At 39.0% G+C, this 21,164-nt stretch overlaps 1 protein-coding gene across 1 annotated transcript in view; it reads right to left on the bottom strand.

Moving 5' to 3' along the window:
- The window catches only part of emsy (EMSY transcriptional repressor, BRCA2 interacting), a 58,623-nt gene extending 41,731 nt beyond the window's left edge, over positions 1-16,892 (bottom strand). The window contains 10 exon segments of the mRNA XM_079567039.1: positions 49-198; positions 263-475; positions 1,990-2,200; positions 4,326-4,597; positions 7,392-7,547; positions 7,615-7,790; positions 12,767-12,841; positions 12,908-13,007; positions 15,173-15,281; positions 16,680-16,892. Coding sequence (XP_079423165.1) covers positions 49-198; positions 263-475; positions 1,990-2,200; positions 4,326-4,597; positions 7,392-7,547; positions 7,615-7,790; positions 12,767-12,841; positions 12,908-13,007; positions 15,173-15,278 — 1,459 coding nt within the window. The 5' untranslated portion in view covers positions 15,279-15,281; positions 16,680-16,892.
- Positions 16,893-21,164: the final 4,272 nt, after the last annotated feature.

The raw sequence follows: 21,164 nt of genomic DNA, 5'->3' as shown, positions 1-21,164 counted from the left end.
TGAGGAACATGTGAGGAACATGTATGACCGGCTGCGTGTGCGTCTCACCCGTGGGCTGCGTGACCAGCTTGGTGGTCATGATGGCGCCGTTGCTGCTGACCACCATGATGGGGGAGGAGCTGCTGCTGGACAGGGCCACAGACGAGGGTTTGGGGAGGATCTTACTGGGCGTGACCTGCTGCGTGATGATCTTCACTCCTAAGAACACACGGATGTTCAACAGGAAACTGATAACCTGATGTTAAACATGGCGGCGGCGTACCGGACTCCTGCTTGATCTGGATGGTGGGCTTGGACCCCGGGGAGCCGCCGGGGCCCTGGCTCACGCCGGCGCCCCCTACAGGCGAGCCCTGCTGCAGCTGCTTGGGCGACTGCTGCTTGGGCAGGTGCGCCAGGATCTGCGACGGCGAGCCCACCAGGGTTTTAGGCGTGGGCAGCCGGGCGGAGGTCAGCTTCATGCCCGCCGAGCCGCCGGCTGAAACGAGGAGCGCCGACTTTAGCAATTATTACACTTTTATTTCACCAGATTATTTAAACGTTTCCCAATTTTGTCTTTATTTTTTAACCCCTTAACTCCCGCCTGAACCGAGCACATTTTCTCCAGTTTGGCTTTACCCCAATCCAAAAGCTTCTGGGAAAAAGGTGGGAAAATAGCAACAAAACTGAGACGAAAATAATGATGGAAATGTGACAAAAAAGTGACGGAAAATTGATGAAAAAGTGGCAAAAATGTCACAAAAATGTCACAAGAAATTGACAAAAAATTGACTAAAAATGACAAAAATTGTACAAAAATGCGACAAAAAAATTACAAAAAATTGATAAAAAATGTGACAAAAAATGACAAAAATGTGACAAAAAATGACCCAAAAAATTATAAAAAATGTGACATTTTTTTAAAAATTACTAAAATATTTTGTCATATTTTAGTAATTTTTTTAAATCACAGAAATTTGATTAAAAAATGTGACGAAAAATGACACAAATGTGACAAAATGTAACAAAAAGATGACAAAAAATTGATAAAAAATGTGACAAAAATTTTAAAAAAATTTGATACAAATTTGACAAAAAAAATGACGGAAAATTGACAAGAAATTGACAAATAATTGACTAAAAATGACAAAAAAATGACAAAAATGTGATAAAAAATGTGACAAAAAATGACAAAAAATTTATAAACAATGTGACAAAAAATGACAAAAATGTCACAAAAAAATGACAAAAATTTGCTAAAAAATTTGACAAAAATGTGACAAAAAAAGGCAAAAATTTGATAAAAATGTAACAAAAAATGACAAAAAAAATATAAAAAATGTGACAAAAATTACAAAAAAATTACAAAAATGTAACAAAAAATGACAAAAATGTGACAAAAAATGACGGAAAATTGACGAAAAAGTGGCAAAAATGTCACAAAAAAATGACAAAAATTTGCTAAAAAATTTGACAAAAATGTGACAAAAAAAGGCAAAAATTTGATAAAAATGTAACAAAAAATGACAAAAAAAATATAAAAAATGTGACAAAAATTACAAAAAAATTACAAAAATGTAACAAAAAATGACAAAAATGTGACAAAAAAAACACCAAGATTTGATTAAAAAATTGACGAAAAAATGACAAAAATGTGACAAAATGTGATACAAATTTGACAAAAAACAAAACAAAAAGATGACAAAAAATTGATAAAAAATGTGACAAAAATTTTTAAAAAAATACAAAAATGTGACAAAAATGTGATACAAATTTGACAAAAAAATGACAAAAAATTTATAAAAATTTGACAAAAAATGACAAAAAAATGACAAAAAATGTGACAAAAAAATGACAAAAATGTGATAAAAATGTGACAAAAAATGACAAAAATTTGATTTACAAAAAAGCTACAAAAATGAGTTGAATGCCCAACAAAAACATGATGGAATAAAAGTGTGATGACGTGAGGAAACAGGCGGGAGTTCAGAGCTAAACCCCTGGATTCCTTACACGGCGCCATGGTGGACATGAGCACGGAGGGCGAGGAGGAGACCACGGTCGTCACGGCGACGGTGCTGGCCGGGAACACCACGGTCTGCTTGTGGGTGGGCGGAGTCAGCACGCCGGTGGAGCAGAGCTTGGAGACGCCGCCGTGGCCGTGAGACTTCGACAAGATGTTCGGGACGAAGGAGGAGCTCGGAGACGTGGTCACGATGATCACCTGGACAACGGGGAGGAGAACCGGGTCAGAGGAGGAGAAGCGGGTCAGAGGAGAAGAACAGGGTCAGAGGAGGAGAACAGAGTCAGAGGAGGAGAAGAACAGGGTCAGAGGAGAAGAACCGTGTCAGAGGAGAAGAACAGAGTCAGAGGAGGAGAACAGAGTCAGAGGAGGGAACAGAGGAGGAGGAGAAGAACAGGGTCAGAGGAGGAGAAGCGGGTCAGAGGAGGAGAACCGGGTCAGAGGAGGAGAACCGGGTCAGAGGACCTTCAAGATCAGTAACACTTACCTTCTGTGTAGTTGTGCTGGTGGTCTGCAGTAACATTTTTGTCACATTTTTGTCATTTTTTGTCAAATTTTTATAACATTTCTGTCATTTTTTCGTCATTTTTTTCTCAAATTTTTATCACATTTTCGTCATTTTTTGCCAAATTTTTTGTCACATTTTTATCACATTTTTTGTCAATTTTGTTTTCACATTTTCGTCATTTTTTCATCATTTTTTTGTCAATTTTTTTTCACATTTTCGTCATTTTTTCATCATTTTTTTGTCAATTTTTTTTTCACATTTTCGTCAATTTTTTGTCGTTTTTTTTGTCATATTTTGTCACATTTTTGTCAATTTTTTTTATCACATTTTGAGGAGAAGAACCGGGTCAGAGGAGAAGAACCGGGTCAGAGGAGGAGAACCGGGTCAGAGGACCTTCAAGATCAGTAACACTGACCTTCTGTGTGGTGGTGTTGGTCTGTAGTAACATTTTTATCACATTTTTGTCATTTTTTCGTCATTTTTTTGACATTTTTTTATCACATTTTTGGCCTTTTTTTGTCGAATTTTTGTCAAATTTGTGTAATTTTTTCGTCCATTTTTCGTAATTTTTTTATAATTTTTTTGTCAATTTTTTGTAATTTTTTCGTCAATTTTTTGTCATTTTTTCATCATTTTTCCATCAAATTTCTGTCATTTTTTAGTCCATTTTTTGTCACATTTATGTCATTTTTTTGTCATTTTTTTGTCAAATTTTTTGTCACATTTTCGTAATTTTTTTTGTCAAATTTTTGTCATTTTTTCGTCAAATTTTTATCACAATTCTGTCATTTTGTTTGTCACATTTTGAGGAGAAGAACAGGGTCAGAGTGTGGTGGTGGTCTGTAGTAACACTGACCTTCTGCGTGATTGTGCTGGTCTGTAGTAACACTGACCTTCTGCGTGGTGGCGCTGGTGGTCTGTAGTAACACTGACCTTCTGCGTGGTGGTGCTGGTCTGTAGTAACACTGACCTTCTGTGTGGTGGCGCTGGTGGTCTGTAGTAACACTGACCTTCTGCGTGGTGGTGCTGGTCTGTAGTAACACTGACCTTCTGCGTGGTGGTGCTGGTCTGTAGTAACACTGACCTTCTGCGTGGTGGCGCTGGTGGTCTGTAGTAACACTGACCTTCTGCGTGGTGGTGCTGGTCTGTAGTAACACTGACCTTCTGTGTGGTGGCGCTGGTCTGTAGTAACACTGACCTTCTGTGTGGTGGTGGTCTGTAGTAACATTTTTGTCATTTTTTCGTCATGTTTTTTTTCATTTTTTAGATTTTTTTTTAATCAAATTTTTATCAATTTTTTGTCATTTTTTCGTCATTTTTTTGTCAATTTTTAGTCATTTTTTGTCAATTTTTTTGTCATTTTTTGTCAAATTTTTAGTCAATTTTTTTCCAAATTTTTGTAATTTTTTTCGTGTTTTTTTTTCTTTTTTTGTCAATTTTTTATCAATTTTTTGTCATTTTTTCGTCATTTTTTCGTCAATTTTTTTGTCATTTTTTGTCAATTTTTTTGTCATTTTTTGTCAAATTTTTAGTCAATTTTTTTCCGCATTTTTTTAATTTTTTCGTCATTTTTTTTCTTCATTTTTTTGTCAATTTTTTTGTCAATTTTTTGTCATTTTTTCGTCATTTTTTTGTCAAATTTTTATCATATTTTTTGTCCATTTTTTTGTCAAATTTTTATCAATTTTTTGTCATTTTTTCGTCATTTTTTTGTCAATTTTTTTGTCATTTTTTTTCTTCATTTTTTTGTCAAATTTTTATCATGTAGTAACACTGACCTTCTGCGTGGTGGCGCTGGTGGTCTGTAGTAACACTGACCTTCTGCGTGGTGGCGCTGGTGGTCTGCAGCGAGGGCTTGGTGAAGGTGATCTTCACGGGCGACAGGTGAGGGGGCAGAGAGTTGGCGATGCTCTGCATGATGTTGCTCATCTTGGGGCTGCCGCTCACGGGCACGGCGCCGATGGAGCTCAGGCTCTTGGCGACGGGCGGAGACGCCTTCGTCACCTCCTTCAGGACCACGGGCGGCGAGCTCGACGAGTTGGTCCGGCGCCGCTTACGGGGCTTTTCGTCCTCGTCGGAGCAGCTCACGCCTGAGAGGAACACGGAGAGGAATCCATCACGCTCAGGTCATCACGCTCAGGTCATCACGCTCAGATTAACTCCAGCATCGCAGCATCACAGCATCACAGCATGGAAAATGGAATCAAACTGTTTCATTAAACTGTTTAATTAACCTCTTAACTCCCGACTGAACCGAGAGGATTTTTCTCACGTCAGATTTTTTTTCCATCATTTTTTTGTTGGGTATACGAGCGATCGCTGTTATTGTTTCCGGCAATTTTGGCCGGATGTTTTGGTGAATGGTCGGCAGCTGATGCAGACAGGTCTAACTCGGTTTTATAAAATGATCTGTTACAGCGAAAGAGAAGCAACGCCCTGTTTATGGACATTGTTTTTGCTGATTATAGGATTTTAATAAAATGTTTATCAAATACGAAAATGTAAAATGCCGACCACGGCCAACGGATGAGACGACATCGCGATCGCTCGTATACAACTCATTTTTGTAACTTTTTTGTCATTTTTTGTCAATTTTTTTTATCACATTTTTGTCACATTTCTGTCACTTTTTCAAATTTTTTTTGTCATTTTTTTGTCACATTTTTGTCATTTTTTGTCACATTTTTGTCATTTTTGTCATTTTTTTGTCACATTTTTGTCATTTTTTGTCATTTTTTGTCAATTTTTTTTATCACATTTTTGTCACATTTCTGTCATTTTTTCATAATTTTTTTGTCATTTTTTGTAACATTTTTGTCATTTTTTTGTGACATTTTTGCCACTTTTTCATCAATTTTTTGTCACTTTTTTGTCACATTTCCATCATTGTTTTCGTCTCAGTTTTGTTGCTATTTTCTCACCTTTTTTCCAGAAGCTTTTGGATTGGGGTAAAGCCAAACTGGGGAAAATGTGCTCGGTTCAGGTGGGAGTTAAGGGGTTAAACTGTTTAATTAAACTGTTTAATAAAAACAGTTTAAACGCCTCATTCATGCAGAAATATGAAGCTGCAGACCCGGAGCCGAGACAGATCCACGATGGTGATAGTGCGCCCTCTGCTGGTACGAGCAGATCCACGACGGTATTTGTTATATATGTTGTAAACATAAATATTAATTTATGTTTTACAATTATTGTTAAATGTAGTTTAAAATCGTTAGGATTAGGATCGTTCTTTCCAAACGTGTTCAAAACACTTTTGTTTTGTTTTCATGGAAACATTTAAATAACTCGCCGACTCCTCACGTGTGAAGTAGATCAGCATCAGCCTTCCTAACGCTGATCGGTCTAGATCCAGCTTATCCAGCAGAGGGCGCACTGTCACGGTCTGCAGCTTTCCCCGACTCCATTAAAGCAGTAACTCTTCCCCCTAGAGGCCATAGGTGCGACTGCAGGTGTCGTAGCAAGTTACGTTTTTTTAACGTATTAATTGTCTTGGAGAATAAATACTTCACTGACAGGAAAGGTGAAGGGAGAGAGGGATATTATTCATCCAATTATACAACGGAAAAAATGTTTTTTTAACTCAAACTTAGCTGTAAATACTGTTTAAAGTGACGTTAGCCGCAGTTAGCTTTGCCCGTTAGCATGTTAGCTTCTTCTTCGTGATTACATTAGTGTGTATTGCTTTCTCCGCACCGGTGACACCAGGGGGCGATGAAAGACCCTCCAATCATCCCATAAACACTTGTATTTCCCCCACAGGGACGACGGGGAGGAGTTATTAAGGTAAACACGTTACTTAGCGCTGCTTTAATGCAGAAATAATGACATTCATTCATTTGACCTTACACCCCTGTAGGTCAAACTGATCGAATCAGAATTGAAGTCTGAGCTGCTGCGACGACTGAACCTCACGGGGCCGAGGTTTCGCTTCTTCCTGCCTCGCTGGAAACAAAGACGCAACGAGAACGGGATAAAAAAGTGACGGAAAACGACAAAAACCGAGCCGTAAAAGTAGGGCTGCTCGATTATAGAAAAAATAATAATCATGATTATTTTAGTAATAATTGAAATCACGATTATTCAAACAATTATTTGTTCCCTTAAAAAAAAAATCTTTGTTTTATTTATTCATTTTTATTATTATTTTAAAAAAAACAACTATGGACTACTTTTTCATTGGACAATAAAAACCTTTATTTTTTATTTTTTACTTTTTAATATGTTCAGTTTCTAAACTAATTATATAGGGACACCTGCCCCCTGCTGGCCAGCCCTCACACCTGTCCAACAGAGCGGCCTGATGACATCATCACACAGCGCTAATGTTTTTATATGTCAGACCAAAGCCTGAGCCTTTAGTGAAATACGAAGGAAACAGAAACATCTCAGCAGCTGAAGTAATAAGAGTTTGTTTGAGCTCCTTGATCTGCTCCTGAAGAAGAGTTTCAGTTTTTTCTACTAAACTAAACCAGTGCCTGAGCAAAGGATGTCGAGGCTTCTAAAGCAGCTGTTCTCCTTCAGCACAAGGTGAGCTCTTAACAGTGGCGTTATTTCAAGAGTTAGGTATAAGAAATATTTGTACAATATTATTCACAGTTCTGTCGCTGCGCTGGTGTTTCAGCTGATCAGCCGCGCCCACACAGCGCCAGGACGGACTTTTTGCGCTTTGGATGGACGAGCGGGAGGGCATCCTTAATAATCGTTTGTTCTCGATTATGCTATTTTTGTGATCGTCTAGTGTAATAATCGAAATCGTAATTGAATTTCGATTAATTGCACAGCCCTACGTAAAAGCATCGGTGACATCATGGCGAGGAAAGAGCTCGGGGAAAGTGGAGGTCAAAGGTTAAACTGGTCTGGGTTGGGTTTCCGGAGACTCACTCTTGACGTAGACCGTGCTCCCGCTGGGCAGCACCACCACGTTGGAGGAGGGGCTCGGCGGTCGGGGCGACTTCATGGCGGCGCCCATCACCGCCCCGGCGGCCGTGGCGCTGCTGCAGGTGCCCGTGGTGCTGGTGTAGGAGTAACACACCACCACTGCGGGAAACACACACGGGGTTCAACACAATCGCCACAGACAACAGCTGTAACCATGGAAACTGACCCTCCTTGTTGCCCGTCTGGGCGGGCAGCAGCAGCGTGGCGTTCTGATTGGCCGCGGCGCTGGCGACGGCGTTGGCGCTGACGGTGAAGGCCGTCTGCGGCACCAGGCGGGGCATCAGGGGCACCAGGCGACGCCCCTCGATGGACCACTCGGAGCCGCTGTTGGGGCCCGACATGCTGCACGAGGAGAGACGCCATTTTAACAAAACACCTCAGTTACACAGGGTCAGCGCTGGATCGTCTGCTCCGGAGGGACGTCTGCTGAGAGTTTGTATAGATCTAAAAATACAAATAATCCTAATCTTTAAGGTTAACCCCTGAACTCCCGCCTGAACCGAGCACATTTTCTCCAGTTTGGCTTTACCCCAATCCAAAAGCTTCTGGAAAAAAGCTGTGAAAATAGCAATAAAACAATGATGGAAATGTGACAAAAAAGTGAGAAAACATTGACAAAAAAAGTGACGAAAAATTTATGAAAAAGTGGCAAAAATGTGACAATTTGTGACAAAAAAATTACAAAAATGTGACAAAAAAGTGACAAAAAATTGATTAAAAATGGATGAAAAAATGACAAAAATGTGACAAAAAATTCCAAAAAAACGATAAAATAAATGTCAAAAATGTGACCAAAAAATGATTAAAAATTGACGAAAAAAGTGACAAAAATGTGACAAAAAAATGATTAAAAATTGACGAAAAAAGTGACAAAAATGTGACAAAAAATTGACAAAAATGTGACAAAAAAATGATTAAAAATTGACGAAAAATGTGACTAAAATGTGACAAAAAATTACAAAAAATCGATTAAAAAAAATGTCAAAAATGTGACAAAAAATGTATTAAAAATGGACGAAAAAATGACAAAAATGTGATAAAAAATTACAAAAAAATTACTAAAATGAGTTGAATACCCAACAAGAAAATGATGAAAAAAAATGTGATGACGTGAGGAAAAAGATCCTCTCGGTTCAGGCGGGAGTTAAGAGGTTAAACATTTCCCTGGCCCTAACCTTAATTTGTGTCATGATATCTCACGTTTTCACAGCAGACTGTCCCTCCGGAGCAGAACATCTAGCACTAACCTTTACACATCTCCTACGGCTTTACCCAAATCTAAAGCTTCTCAACAGTAACTCACAGCCTGCATTCGAAAGCTATTTTTGTCATGTCTTCTTCTCTTTTGTTGTCACGTTTTTGTCGCTTTCTCACACATTTTTCATTGTTTTTTGTCAGCTTTGCGCAGCTCTTTGTGGGTCGTTGTTGTTTTCATCACCATGTCCCGGCCTCTGCACTGACTTGTGCCGCTCAGAGAAAAGAAGGAACATGCGTCTCTGTGGTCCTCATGGTGGGAGCTGACACTGCTGTAACACTGCCCCCTGGTGGCCGGGGGCGACTCCACTTGGGATCATTGATTCTAATGGGACTTCAAACGTCCCAAGAACGGCTTAAAAATCTGGTTCCAAAGAGTTTTTCTTTTCTAAAAAGCATGTGGCCACGCAGGGGGAGGTTAAATATTCTTAACCACGCCAGTTTTTGTTTATCAGCCTGAAATTTGAAAGCATTTGCAGTGCATTTACTGGCTCCAGCACCTGTCAATCAAGCTCTGAAGCCTGTGGAGGCTCCGCCCCAAGAGCGCAGCAGGAAACAGAGCGGCCATTATGGTTCACACAGGACTCGGGACCTTTACAATGAATGGGGCTGAAGTAGGCTGGTTTTGGCAGACCCTCGTGCTCATTGTGTTTCATATAAGGGTCTGGACTTTCTCAATCGAGCCGACTCTTATCACTTAAAGTTTGATCAAACTTTCAGAGTAACCAGCGCAGTGTGACCAGCAGTGTTGGGAAAGTTCATTTTCTACATGAACTAGTTCGAAGTTCAGTTCACAAATTTCAAAATGAATTAGTTCGTTCATAGTTCATAATTGTTAAAAGTAAATAGTTCGTTCATAGTTCCAAAAATGAACTAGTTCATAGTTCTTTTTTATTTTTTTATTTTTTTGCTGCGAGCTATTATTCAGGCATGAAAACGGATCGGGGTGAAAAAGGTGAGAAGTATATTTCCCCCTTAAAGCAACGATCTTAAGTATTTTGAGATGCATTTTTGCCAACCTTGGGAGAGCTGGAGAAAGTTGACTTCAGCCATGAGTCAAAAATATTATGGCCTCACTTAGTGTTATGCAGCTATTTCATGTCAGCCTGTCACTGTTTTCAGAGTGGATTTTGGATATCTTTGCTAATCATATTTTATTTTATTATTATTTTATTATTATTTTTTTTGTTTAATTGGAAAATTCTTAGTGGAAAATGAGGCTACAAATATTGAATTGCATTTGTGTTAATTTGGTAAACTAATCATGTGAATAAGATTGTTGTAGGAGCTAATTTGTAGTTAAAAAACTCCACATTGTGGCTTTATGCAAATGAGTGCGCACGGAGCAGAGGGAAAGGGAAACTCGCTTCGTAACCTCACCCTGTGGCTGCTCGCGGGCACCGTGCGGACCCGCTGGTTACCGATGTCAGGGCCTGTGCCAGGGCCATAAACAGCAGAGTTCAGCGCCACAGAACTGGACATAGTCGGGGCTGTTGGCGCGGGGGCTGAGCGAGCGTGAGCTACACCGCGGACCCGTCAGAGTTTAGAACCGCTGGTAAACTCTGACGGCGTGGCGGGGTTTTATATTCACCGATATAAGAAATCTGGCTCCATATTGAACGAACGTAAAAAGAACGGGAAATGCCGTTCACAGACACCAGAATGAAGGCGTTCATGGTGTCGTTCATCAGGCAGTAACACTGTGCGTTCAGTTCACGTTCGCCCAAAATATGAACGTTCAGGTACATCACTGGTGACCAGGGCCAAGTCTGTCCTGTTTGAGGGACAGAGCTGGAGCTGTTATGATGCACATGGATGCGCGGCTGACACTTCACAGAACCGAATCAGAACCGTCCTTCCCAACACTGTAACTGTGAAGTCAGGTTTTCTGCACTGGTTTGTTTGAGACTGAAATTGTTTTTGTTTAATGTGTAAAATCCCAGTAGTTTCAGTGATGTTGGACATTAAGGGGAACATTTTTCCCCAGCATTATTTTTAGCATTTTATTGTTGTCATGGTTACAACTATAGACTTCCTAAACCCACCACCTCAGTTTGAAACTACCGGCTCTTTAGAAAGACATTAAGGCTGTTTCAGTTACAGCAGCTTTTTGCACATGTTTTGTTGTTCATATTAAGCTGCAGCTCATTCACATTTACTTTTTCAAATTAAATGAATTCATAGAAGAATTTCTGATCAAATCATTGCATTTGTGTTTGAATAATTTGTTTTTGACGTGAAACAGTTGCATATTAAACATTTAGCTCATCCTTCAGTGTTAATTTTGACAACATGTTTTAATTTAGTTTTAGTCTTTTGACGAAAATGTAATTCGACTTTAGTCTAGATTTAGTCAAAAAAACATCTTCAATTTTTTAGTTTTAGTCGACTACATTCAAGACTAATCTAGTGGACTTTGCATTGATAATATTGATTCTAATCATGTTTAATGTTGTTCCTCTGCTTCATGTTTCTGCTCCACATGAACAAAGCTCAGAGCTGATCCTTTAAACATGATCTGAGGCTCTTTCAGACGCTCAATACAAGTTTGGATGATTTTAGTCTCTCCTTTTCATTTTTATTTAGTCTGATTTTAGTCGACTCAAACATCTGGACATTTTAGTCACAGTTTTAGTCTCATGAGAAACTTTTCATTTAGTTTTAGTCCAATTTTAGTCACAAAAATATCACTTTGACTAAAATTAAGACTAAATATTTTAGTCGACGACATTAACCCTGTGTTCCTTCCTATGTTGCTGTTTTTTGGGGGCGTGTTGGAGTGGGATTCTGTCAGGTGGTCCTCAGAAAAGTGGTCCTTGGGCTCCCGTCTTTATTACGCGGCGGTTTGTGATTTGAATTACACATGATTATCGAGAGTGAGTTAGAAATGTAGTAAACTGAAGAAGCTCTAAACCAAAAAGCCGCCACAGAAGAAGCGTCCGCGAGCAAACGGACTCTGTTTCTGACTTAGCTTCTGACTTAGCTTCTGACTTAGCTTCTGACTTAGCTTCTGACTTAGCTTCTGACTTAGCTTCTGACTTAGCTTCTGACTTAGCTTCTGACTTAGCTTCTGACTTAGCTTCTGACTTCGCTTCTGACTTCGCTTCTGACTTCGCTTCTGACTTCGCTTCTGACTTCGCTTCTGACTTCGCTTCTGACTTCGCTTCTGACTTCGCTTCTGACTTCGCTTCTGACTTCGCTTCTGACTTCGCTTCTGACTTCGCTTCTGACTTCGCTTCTGACTTCGCTTCTGACTTCGCTTCTGACTTCGCTTCTGACTTCGCTTCTGACTTCGCTTCTGACTTAGCTTCTGACTTAGCTTCTGACTTAGCTTCTGACTTAGCTTCTGACTTAGCTTCTGACTTAGCTTCTGACTTAGCTTCTGACTTAGCTTCTGACTTAGCTTCTGACTTAGCTTCTGACTTAGCTTCTGACTTAGCTTCTGACTTAGCTTCTGACTTAGCTTCTGACTTAGCTTCTGACTTAGCTTCTGACTTAGCTTCTGACTTAGCTTCTGACTTAGCTTCTGACTTAGCTTCTGACTTAGCTTCTGACTTAGCTTCTGACTTAGCTTCTGACTTAGCTTCTGACTTAGCTTCTGACTTAGCTTCTGACTTAGCTTCTGACTTAGCTTCTGACTTAGTTTCTGACTTAGTTTCTGACTTAGTTTCTGACTTAGTTTCTGACTTAGTTTCTGACTTAGTTTCTGACTTAGCTTCTGACTTAGTTTCTGACTTAGTTTCTGACTTAGCTTCTGACTTAGCTTCTGACTTAGTTTCTGACTTAGTTTCTGACTTAGCTTCTGACTTAGCTTCTGACTTAGCTTCTGACTTAGCTTCTGACTTAGTTTCTGACTTAGCTTCTGACTTAGCTTCTGACTTAGTTTCTGACTTAGTTTCTGACTTAGTTTCTGACTTAGCTTCTGACTTAGCTTCTGACTTAGCTTCTGACTTAGCTTCTGACTTAGTTTCTGACTTAGCTTCTGACTTAGCTTCTGACTTAGCTTCTGACTTAGTTTCTGACTTAGTTTCTGACTTAGTTTCTCTGGCTGAAGTGGAACTCACTGGTAGGCGATGGTGGTGAGGCGCTCGTCGTTGACGGCGCGGCGAACCTCAGCGCGGTGACGCTCGGTGGAGATGCTGGAGACAGAGACACAGATGAGACAAAAGAACCGAGGAACGTCTGAGCTTCAGCGCGTGACCAACCCCAGGATCTTGGTGAGCTCCCCCAGCAGGTCCTTCTTGTCTTTGGTGAGGTCTCCCTGGGCTCGGAGCGCACTGATCACGCCGGCGTACGCCTCCAGCTCTGCACACAGAGGTCACCGCCAGGTCAATGTGGTGATGTCATCAGAGACACGGTCAGTTACACAGCTCCGTCTGAACAGTGGACTCGTCTACAAGATCCAGGCTGCAGATCCACACGCTCTACACTTTGTTCCCCTTTTTTCCCCGTTATTGTTTTGTTTTTCCATTTTTTCCACATTTCTCGACGCTGGAAATAAACTCGATAATCGTGAATTTGCATTTTTTCCAAATTAGGGGAAAAAAAGGAGGGAGAAAAATCAGGAACTTATGTGGAAAGTGTTTTTATTTCAGGACAATTCACTTTTTGATGCAAATGTTTTGTAAAAATACTTTGTCTCTGAGATTATTGTCCTGAACAGCAGAAAAAACTCTTTACACATTTGTTTTTTTTCCGCTTCCCCATAATCCATAACTCCATACTGTAACTTTATCGATACGATCGTGTAGACGATATATCGGCTCCTCTGATCATTGACTGATTCATTGATATGATCGTGTAGACCAGGGGTCGGCAACGTCAGGCCCGAGGGCCAAATCCGGCCCTACAGCACAGAACCTCTGGCCCTCAAAGTGATTTTGAGAAACACTATGACACAAATCAGAAAGTACTTTTAACAATATTAGAGTTAAATGGGAGAAAAAAAAGGAGAAATACTGTCAATATAATAATATATTATGTACAACAATGGATCTCATCTACATTTAAAATCAGATTTTCTACTGTAACATCAACCTGCCCAGGGACTACAGGTGGAAATTAGCATCTTTGCTATAACCTGGCACATCTTTCCTTTTGGTCAATGTTAAATTGTGCACTGTCCCTGTCTAAATAAAAACCATACCATAGTACTTGCATTAAGAGATTAAATCAAAGGTTTGAGTAGATTTGTTCTGGTTTTAGTTTAAATAAAACCTCTAGTCGTCGTTATTCTCTTAATTCAGATAATTTTGTGTCATTTCAAGTGAAAACAATTATTTGTCTGATTTCAAGTGTGTTTTATTCTTGTTCCATTGGTGCTTTTATTCAAGAACTTTCATTCAAGCAATTTTAATTCAAGCAATTTTCAGTCATTTATCTCATGATGCTCATGTTTCAGTGTTGTGCTTTACTTTGGGCTGATAATCAGCGGCTTCAGCCTCGGTCTGTTTACAATAAAGAAAATCGGCCTCAGCCAAGAAAACCTGCCTCCCCTGGAGTAGACGATATATCGGCTCCTCTGATCATTGACTCGATACGATCACGTAGACCAGGGGTCCTCAAACTACGGCCCGCGGGCCAAATCCGGCCCGCGAGATGATTTAATCCGGCCCCCACTTGTAGAGCAAAAGTTAGTCTCAGCCCATTCCTGTGCGGAGTTCGGATATTTTAACTAAATAACCAGTTTACTCATTCCAGCCACTAGGGGGCAATTTGAATCAATATAAAATAATTCCACAGGTGTCCAGCAGAGGGCACTGACATAAGAGATCAGAATATAAACACATTACAGCCACGTGGTAAATGAAGTGTGGAGAGAATGAATAATGACGACAGTACTCTGAGAAGCTTGTGAACAGGCTTGTAAAGCACAAGTGTAAGAAGTTATTACTTTGGTCACATTACAGATGATGTTTGATTTGAAAATATAAAATAAATGGAAACTTTTAGTGTGAAGACTTGATCACTATATTTGCAAAACCACTACAGTGAAACAAACATGAGCCAGAATCAAGTGTTGATCCTGTGACAGGACAGACAGAGCGAGTCAAAACAAGACTAAAAAATGCAAATGACTGAAGTATTTTATCTACACTCTCGCCTCTTACTGTCATTGATTAATTCTATGTTGATGTTTTTATTGATTGTATTTGTTTTCTTATATTTATGCAACTGTGAAGCTTTTGAACTGCCTTGTGTATGAATTGTGCTCTACAAATAAACTTGCCTTGCGGATAAAGTCGAGTCGTCTCTACTTCACAAAGAGGCGTTTTGGTCTGAGTCAAACAATCCTATGTTAGAGCTGACCCGGCCCGGCCCCCATCGCAGTCAGGAACAATAATGTGGCCCCCAGAGTGAAGAGTCTGAGGACCCCCGGTGTAGACGATATATCGGCTCCTCTGATCATTGACTCGATACGATCGTGTAGACGATATATCGGCTCCTCATTGACTGAATCTGTTTCTTACCGAGTTTGCGGAGGATCCTTTTGCACTCGTCGCGGCCCAGGTCCAGGACGGTGGGCCACACCACGGGCATGGTCCCGGGCAGCACTGGCTTCTCCAGCTGAATCATGGGCTGCAGGACACGCCACCGACACAGGACACGCCACCAACACGGAACATGGAACACGCCACCGACACGGAACACGGATTAACAAAGAATCAAAAACATGTTTCAGGTCCAGGCTCTGTTGGTCCAGGATTACAGGATGTGTTTCAGCTCAAATAAATGACACAGAGTTGCCCAGTTTGGCTTTACCCAAATCTAAAAGCTTCTCGACTGCAGAGCAACAGTGTCATGTCTCATTTGAAAGCTAAGGACCACAAAAATAATCCTAACTGTCGCAGCTCTTTGTCGTCCGCACAGTAAAGTGAAGATATCACTGCGCGGATGTGGAACTTCTCCTGGTATTATTACGCCTTACAATATAGTCCCCCCTTTTATCAACTTAGAAAATCCACATGTTTAATTTTGTGTAATTATACTTTACCGTGGAACACTTCACGTAACCATATTTAAACAGGTGAAACGTGGAAGAGCTCGGGAGCTTCTATCTTCACCTGGTTTGGAGCTATAGAGGAGAGAGGGAGAGGCTAAATGCTAACGCTATAGAGGAGGAGAGGCTAAATGCTAACGCTATAGAGGAGGAGAGGCTAAATGCTAACGCTATAGAGGAGGAGAGGCTAAATGCTAACGCTATAGAGGAGGAGAGGCTAAATGCTAACGTTATAGAGGAGGAGAGGCTAAATGCTAACACTATAGAGGAGGAGAGGCTAAATGCTAACACTACAGAGGAGGAGAGGCTAAATGCTAACGCTATAGAGGAGGAGAGGCTAAATGCTAACGCTATAGAGGAGGAGAGGCTAAATGCTAACGCTATACAGGAGGAGAGGCTAAATGCTAACGCTATAGAGGAGGAGAGGCTAAATGCTAACGCTATAGAGGAGGAGAGGCTAAATGCTAACGCTATAGAGGAGGAGAGGCTAAATGCTAACGCTATAGAGGAGGAGAGGCTTAATGCTAACGCTATAGAGGAGGAGAGGCTAAATGCTAACGTTATAGAGGAGGAGAGGCTAAATGCTAACACTATAGAGGAGGAGAGGCTAATGCTAACGCCTTCTGTGTTTACGTGACTGAGGACACGCGTGAAGACCAGACAGGTCCACATGAACTCGTCTAAGCTCAGGTAAGAACATGTCTCTAAAACTGGTGACACTGTTAACACTATTACCCCCAACCACACGGACTCATGACTGCAGTTTAACCCTTTGTTTTGTTTGGTAAACGCAGAGCCTCACAGCAGCAGCAGCAGCTTCAGGATAAACGGATATTCTCGGATCTTTTTAACCTTTTTTTATCCCTAACCCACATGAATCCTCTGCAGTTTCCTCTAAACTCAGACGTTTCCTCACGTTAAAACAATCCCCTTTTCTGTGTTTTAGCCGCAGGGTTAGCGCTGCAGAAAAACCTCACCTTTACTGAACGGACAAACTGCAAAACGTCAGGTCCTAAAGTCACATTTTGGCCCGAAACGTCGCCCCGTCAGAGCGAGAGGCGGACGTTTCCCTGAGCCCGAGGTTTCAGGAGAACAACACCGAAATAAACCGACAGGAGCGGAATGTTTATGTCCGGGGCTAATGTGGCTAACGTGGCTAACAGCGGCCTCGGCAGACCGGAAGTGATTCTTCTTCTTCTCCCGCCGCAGGAAACGGCGGCGCTGCTGCCCTCTACAGGCGGCCAGAGCGTCACGTGACGGATACGGATAAACCAGAGACTCACAGGAGCTGCTTTTGTGTTTCTGTTTCTTTAATGACGGTTTTTCAGACACAAAGACTTAAGTTTTCTCCTGGAACTTTATGAACTTAACCTCTTAACTCCCGCCTGAACCGAGAGGATCTTTTTCCTCACGTCATAAGGTTGTTTTTCTATCATTTTTTTGTTGGGTATCCAACTCATTTTTGTAACTTTTTTTCACATTTTTTGTAATTTTTTCGTCATTTTTTGTAATTTTTTTGTAATTTTTTTGTAATTTTTTTGTAATTTTTTTGTAATTTTTTTGTAATTTTTTTGTAATTTTTTTGTAATTTTTTTGGTAATTTTTTGTCAATATTTGTAATTTTTTTTGTCAAATTTTTATTACATTTTTGTCATTTTTTTGACGCTTACAGCATATTGAGTAACGCCTCAAAGCCAAGACACACAAAACAGATCCTTTTCCTCAAATTGCTGCCTCGTTGTTGTCACTTTTTCACATTCTTTTTCATCTCATATTTGCCAGAGTTTGACACATTTTTGTTGTTTTTTTGTCACATTTTTATTAATTTTTGTCACATTTTTATTTATTTTTTTGTCACATTTTTATTTATTTTTTGTCACATTTTTATTTATTTTTTGTCACATTTTTATTATTTTTTGTCACTTTTTTATTATTTTTTGTCACATTTTTTTTATTTTTTGTCATATTTTTATTTATTTTTTGTCACATTTTTATTTATTTTTTGTCACATTTTTATTTATTTTTTTGTCACATTTTTATTTATTTTTTGTCACATTTTTATTTATTTTTTGTCACATTTTTATTTATTTTTTGTCACATTTTTATTTATTTTTTGTCACATTTTTATTTATTTTTTAGTCACATTTTTATTTATTTTTTGTCACATTTTTATTTATTTTTTGTCACATTTTTATTATTTTTTGTCACTTTTTGATTATTTTTTTGTCACATTTTTATTTATTTTTTGTCACATTTTTATTTATTTTTTTGTCACATTTTTATTTATTTTTTGTCACATTTTTATTTATTTTTTGTCACATTTTTATTTATTTTTTGTCACTATTTTTTTTTTTTTTACATTTTTATTTATTTTTTGTCACATTTTTATTTATTTTTTTTGCTTTTTTTTTTTTTTAACATTTTTATTATTATTTTTTACATTTTGATTTATTTTTTTGTCACATTTTTATTATTTTTTGTCACATTTTTATTGTTTTTTGTCACATTTTTATTTTATTTTTTTTACATTTTTATTTATTTTTTGTCACATTTTTTATTTATTTTTTACATTTTTATTATTTTTGGTCACATTTTTTTTTTTTTTTTTTACTTTTTTTTTTTTTTAACATTTTTATTATTATTTTTTACATTTTGATTTATTTTTTGTCACATTTTTTTGTCACATTTTTATTTATTTTTTTGTCACATTTTTATTATTTTTTGTCACGTTTTTATTTATTTTTTGTCACATTTTTATTTTATTTTTTTTTACATTTTTATTTATTTTTTGTCACATTTTCTATTTATTTTTTACATTTTTATTATTTTTGGTCACATTTTTTTTTTTACATTTTTATTTATTTTTTGTCACATTTTTATTATTTTTTGTCACATTTTTATTTATTTTTTGTCACATTTTTATTTATTTTTTTATCACATTTTTATTTATTTTTTTGTCACATTTTTATGTAATTTTGTCACATTTTTATTTATTTTTTTGTCACATTTTTTTGTTTTTTTGTCACATTTTTGATTTGATTTTTTTGCACTTTTCCAATAAACCTTCACATTTGGGTAAAACCAAACTGCAGAGAAAGTGCTCTGCTCAGGTGGGAGGGAAACAGTTAATGACTAATCCTCTGAAACGTTACCGACTGGACCTTTACGTAACAGTGAACCTCCGACTCTGACCTGGTTTAGTTTGTTCAGTGTTACAGTAAAAGCAGCTTTTCTGTCCCAGGTCTGAGAGAAACAGAGAAGCTGAAGTGAAGATGGAAGATCAGCCTCTGTGAAGACGTTTCATCTGAGGAAAAAGGCCTGAGGTTTAGCCTTTAATAATGTCTTATGATCATATTACGACTGAATGAACCGAGGAGTTTTGTAAATCCATTTTTCTGTGTTGTTTCAAATGTTGATAGTGTTTTATTACTTTCTTTCAGTTTGTAAATCAATCAAGCTGCCCTGGGGCTAAATAAAGTTGCCTTGCCTTGCCTTTGAGTCCTTTGCCCCATAGACTGAAGTTCTGAGACTACCCAGTACAGATGACAGCTTTAGTGTTTGAACCTTCGTCACACAAACCTTTATTTATTTTTTGTCACATTTTTATAATTTTTTTGTCACATTTTTATTATTTTTTGTCACATTTTTATTTATTTTTTGTCACATTTTTATTTATTTTTTGTCACATTTTTATTATTTTTTTGTCACATTTTTATTATTTTTTGTCACTTTTTTATTATTTTTTGTCACTTCTTTATTTATTTTTTGTCACTTTTTTATTATTTTTTTGTCACATTTTTATTTATTTTTTGTCACTTTTTTATTATTTTTTTGTCACATTTTTATTTATTTTTTGTCACTTTTTTATTATTTTTTTGTCACATTTTTATTTATTTTTTGTCACTTTTTTAATTATTTTTTGTCACATTTTTATTTATTTTTTTGTCACATTTTTATTTATTTTTTTGTCACATTTTTAATTATTTTTTGTCACATTTTTATTTATTTTTTTGTCACATTTTTATTATTTTTTGTCACATTTTTATTATTTTTTTGTCACATTTTTTTGGTTTTTTGTCACATTTTTATTAATTTTTTTTAAAGTTGCCTTGCCTTGCCTTTGAGTCCTTTGCCCCATTGACTGAAGTTCTGAAACTGCCCAGTACAGATGACAGCTTTAGTGTTTGAACCTTCGTCACACAAACCTTCGTAATGTAGATTTATTCACAGAAACAGTGAAAATAACTGAGGTCACAGTTGATTATTTTGGTCCTAAACTTAAAGATTTTCACACACTCAGCGCCCGGACTGAACTCTGGAGGTTCTGAGCTTTCAAATACAGCGGGATTGTGCTTCTGTCCTGAAAGAGCAGCTGAAGGCGACAAACGCGGCTCAGAAGAGTCAGTTATTAAAGGTCCCGACGGTTACACGGACTCGTACACGCGTGATCGCAGAGACCATGTGCTTCTGTGGTTGTGCTGCACAGGTCGAGCTGAGGTCTGTGAGGGCGGAGTCTGTGAGGGCGGAGTCTGTGAGGGTGGAGTCTGTGAGGGTGGAGTCTGTGAGGGCGGAGTCTGTGAGGGTGAAGTCCTTGAGGGTGAAGTTCTTGAGGGTGAAGTCCGTGAGGGTGAAGTCCATGAGGGTGAAGTCCATGAGGGTGAAGTCTGTGAGGGTGAAGTCTGTGAGGGTGAAGTCCATGAGGGTGAAGTCCATGAGGGTGAAGTCTGTGAGGGTGAAGTCCGTGAGGGTGAAGTCCTTGAGGGTGAAGTCCTTGAGGGTGAAGTCCGTGAGGGTGAAGTCCATGAGGGTGAAGTCCTTGAGGGTGAAGTCCTTGAGGGTGAACTCCTTGAGGGTGAAGTCCTTGAGGGTGAAGTCCTTGAGGGTGAACTCCTTGAGGGTGAAGTCCATGAGGGTGAAGTCCATCAGGGTGAAGTCCTTGAGGGTGAAGTCCTTGAGGGTGAACTCCTTGAGGGTGAAGTCCTTGAGGGTGAAGTCCTTGAGGGTGAACTCCTTGAGGGTGAAGTCCTTGAGGGTGAAGTCCATCAGGGTGAAGTCCATCAGGGTGAAGTCTGTGAGGGTGAAGTCCATCAGGGTGAAGTCCGTGAGGGTGAAGTCTGTGAGGGTGAAGTCCTTGAGGGTGAAGTCTGTGAGGGTGAAGTCTGTGAGGGTGAAGTCTGTGAGGGTGAAGTCTGTGAGGGTGAAGTCCTTGAGGGTGAAGTCCATGAGGGTGAAGTCCATGAGGGTGAAGTCTGTGAGGGTGAAGTCTGTGAGGGTGAAGTCTGTGAGGGTGAAGTCTGTGAGGGTGAAGTCTGTGAGGGTGAAGTCCTTGAGGGTGAAGTCCATGAGGGTGAAGTCCTTGAGGGTGAAGTCTGTGAGGGTGAAGTCTGTGAGGGTGAAGTCCTTGAGGGTGAAGTCCATGAGGGTGAAGTCCATGAGGGTGAAGTCCGTGAGGGTGAAGTCCA

This window comes from Gobius niger (genome assembly GCF_951799975.1).
Source record: "Gobius niger genome assembly, chromosome: 11".
Lineage (NCBI taxonomy): Eukaryota > Metazoa > Chordata > Actinopteri > Gobiiformes > Gobiidae > Gobius > Gobius niger.
Note: the sequence above shows the minus strand (reverse complement) of the source record. Positions and strands in the feature narration are given on the sequence as shown.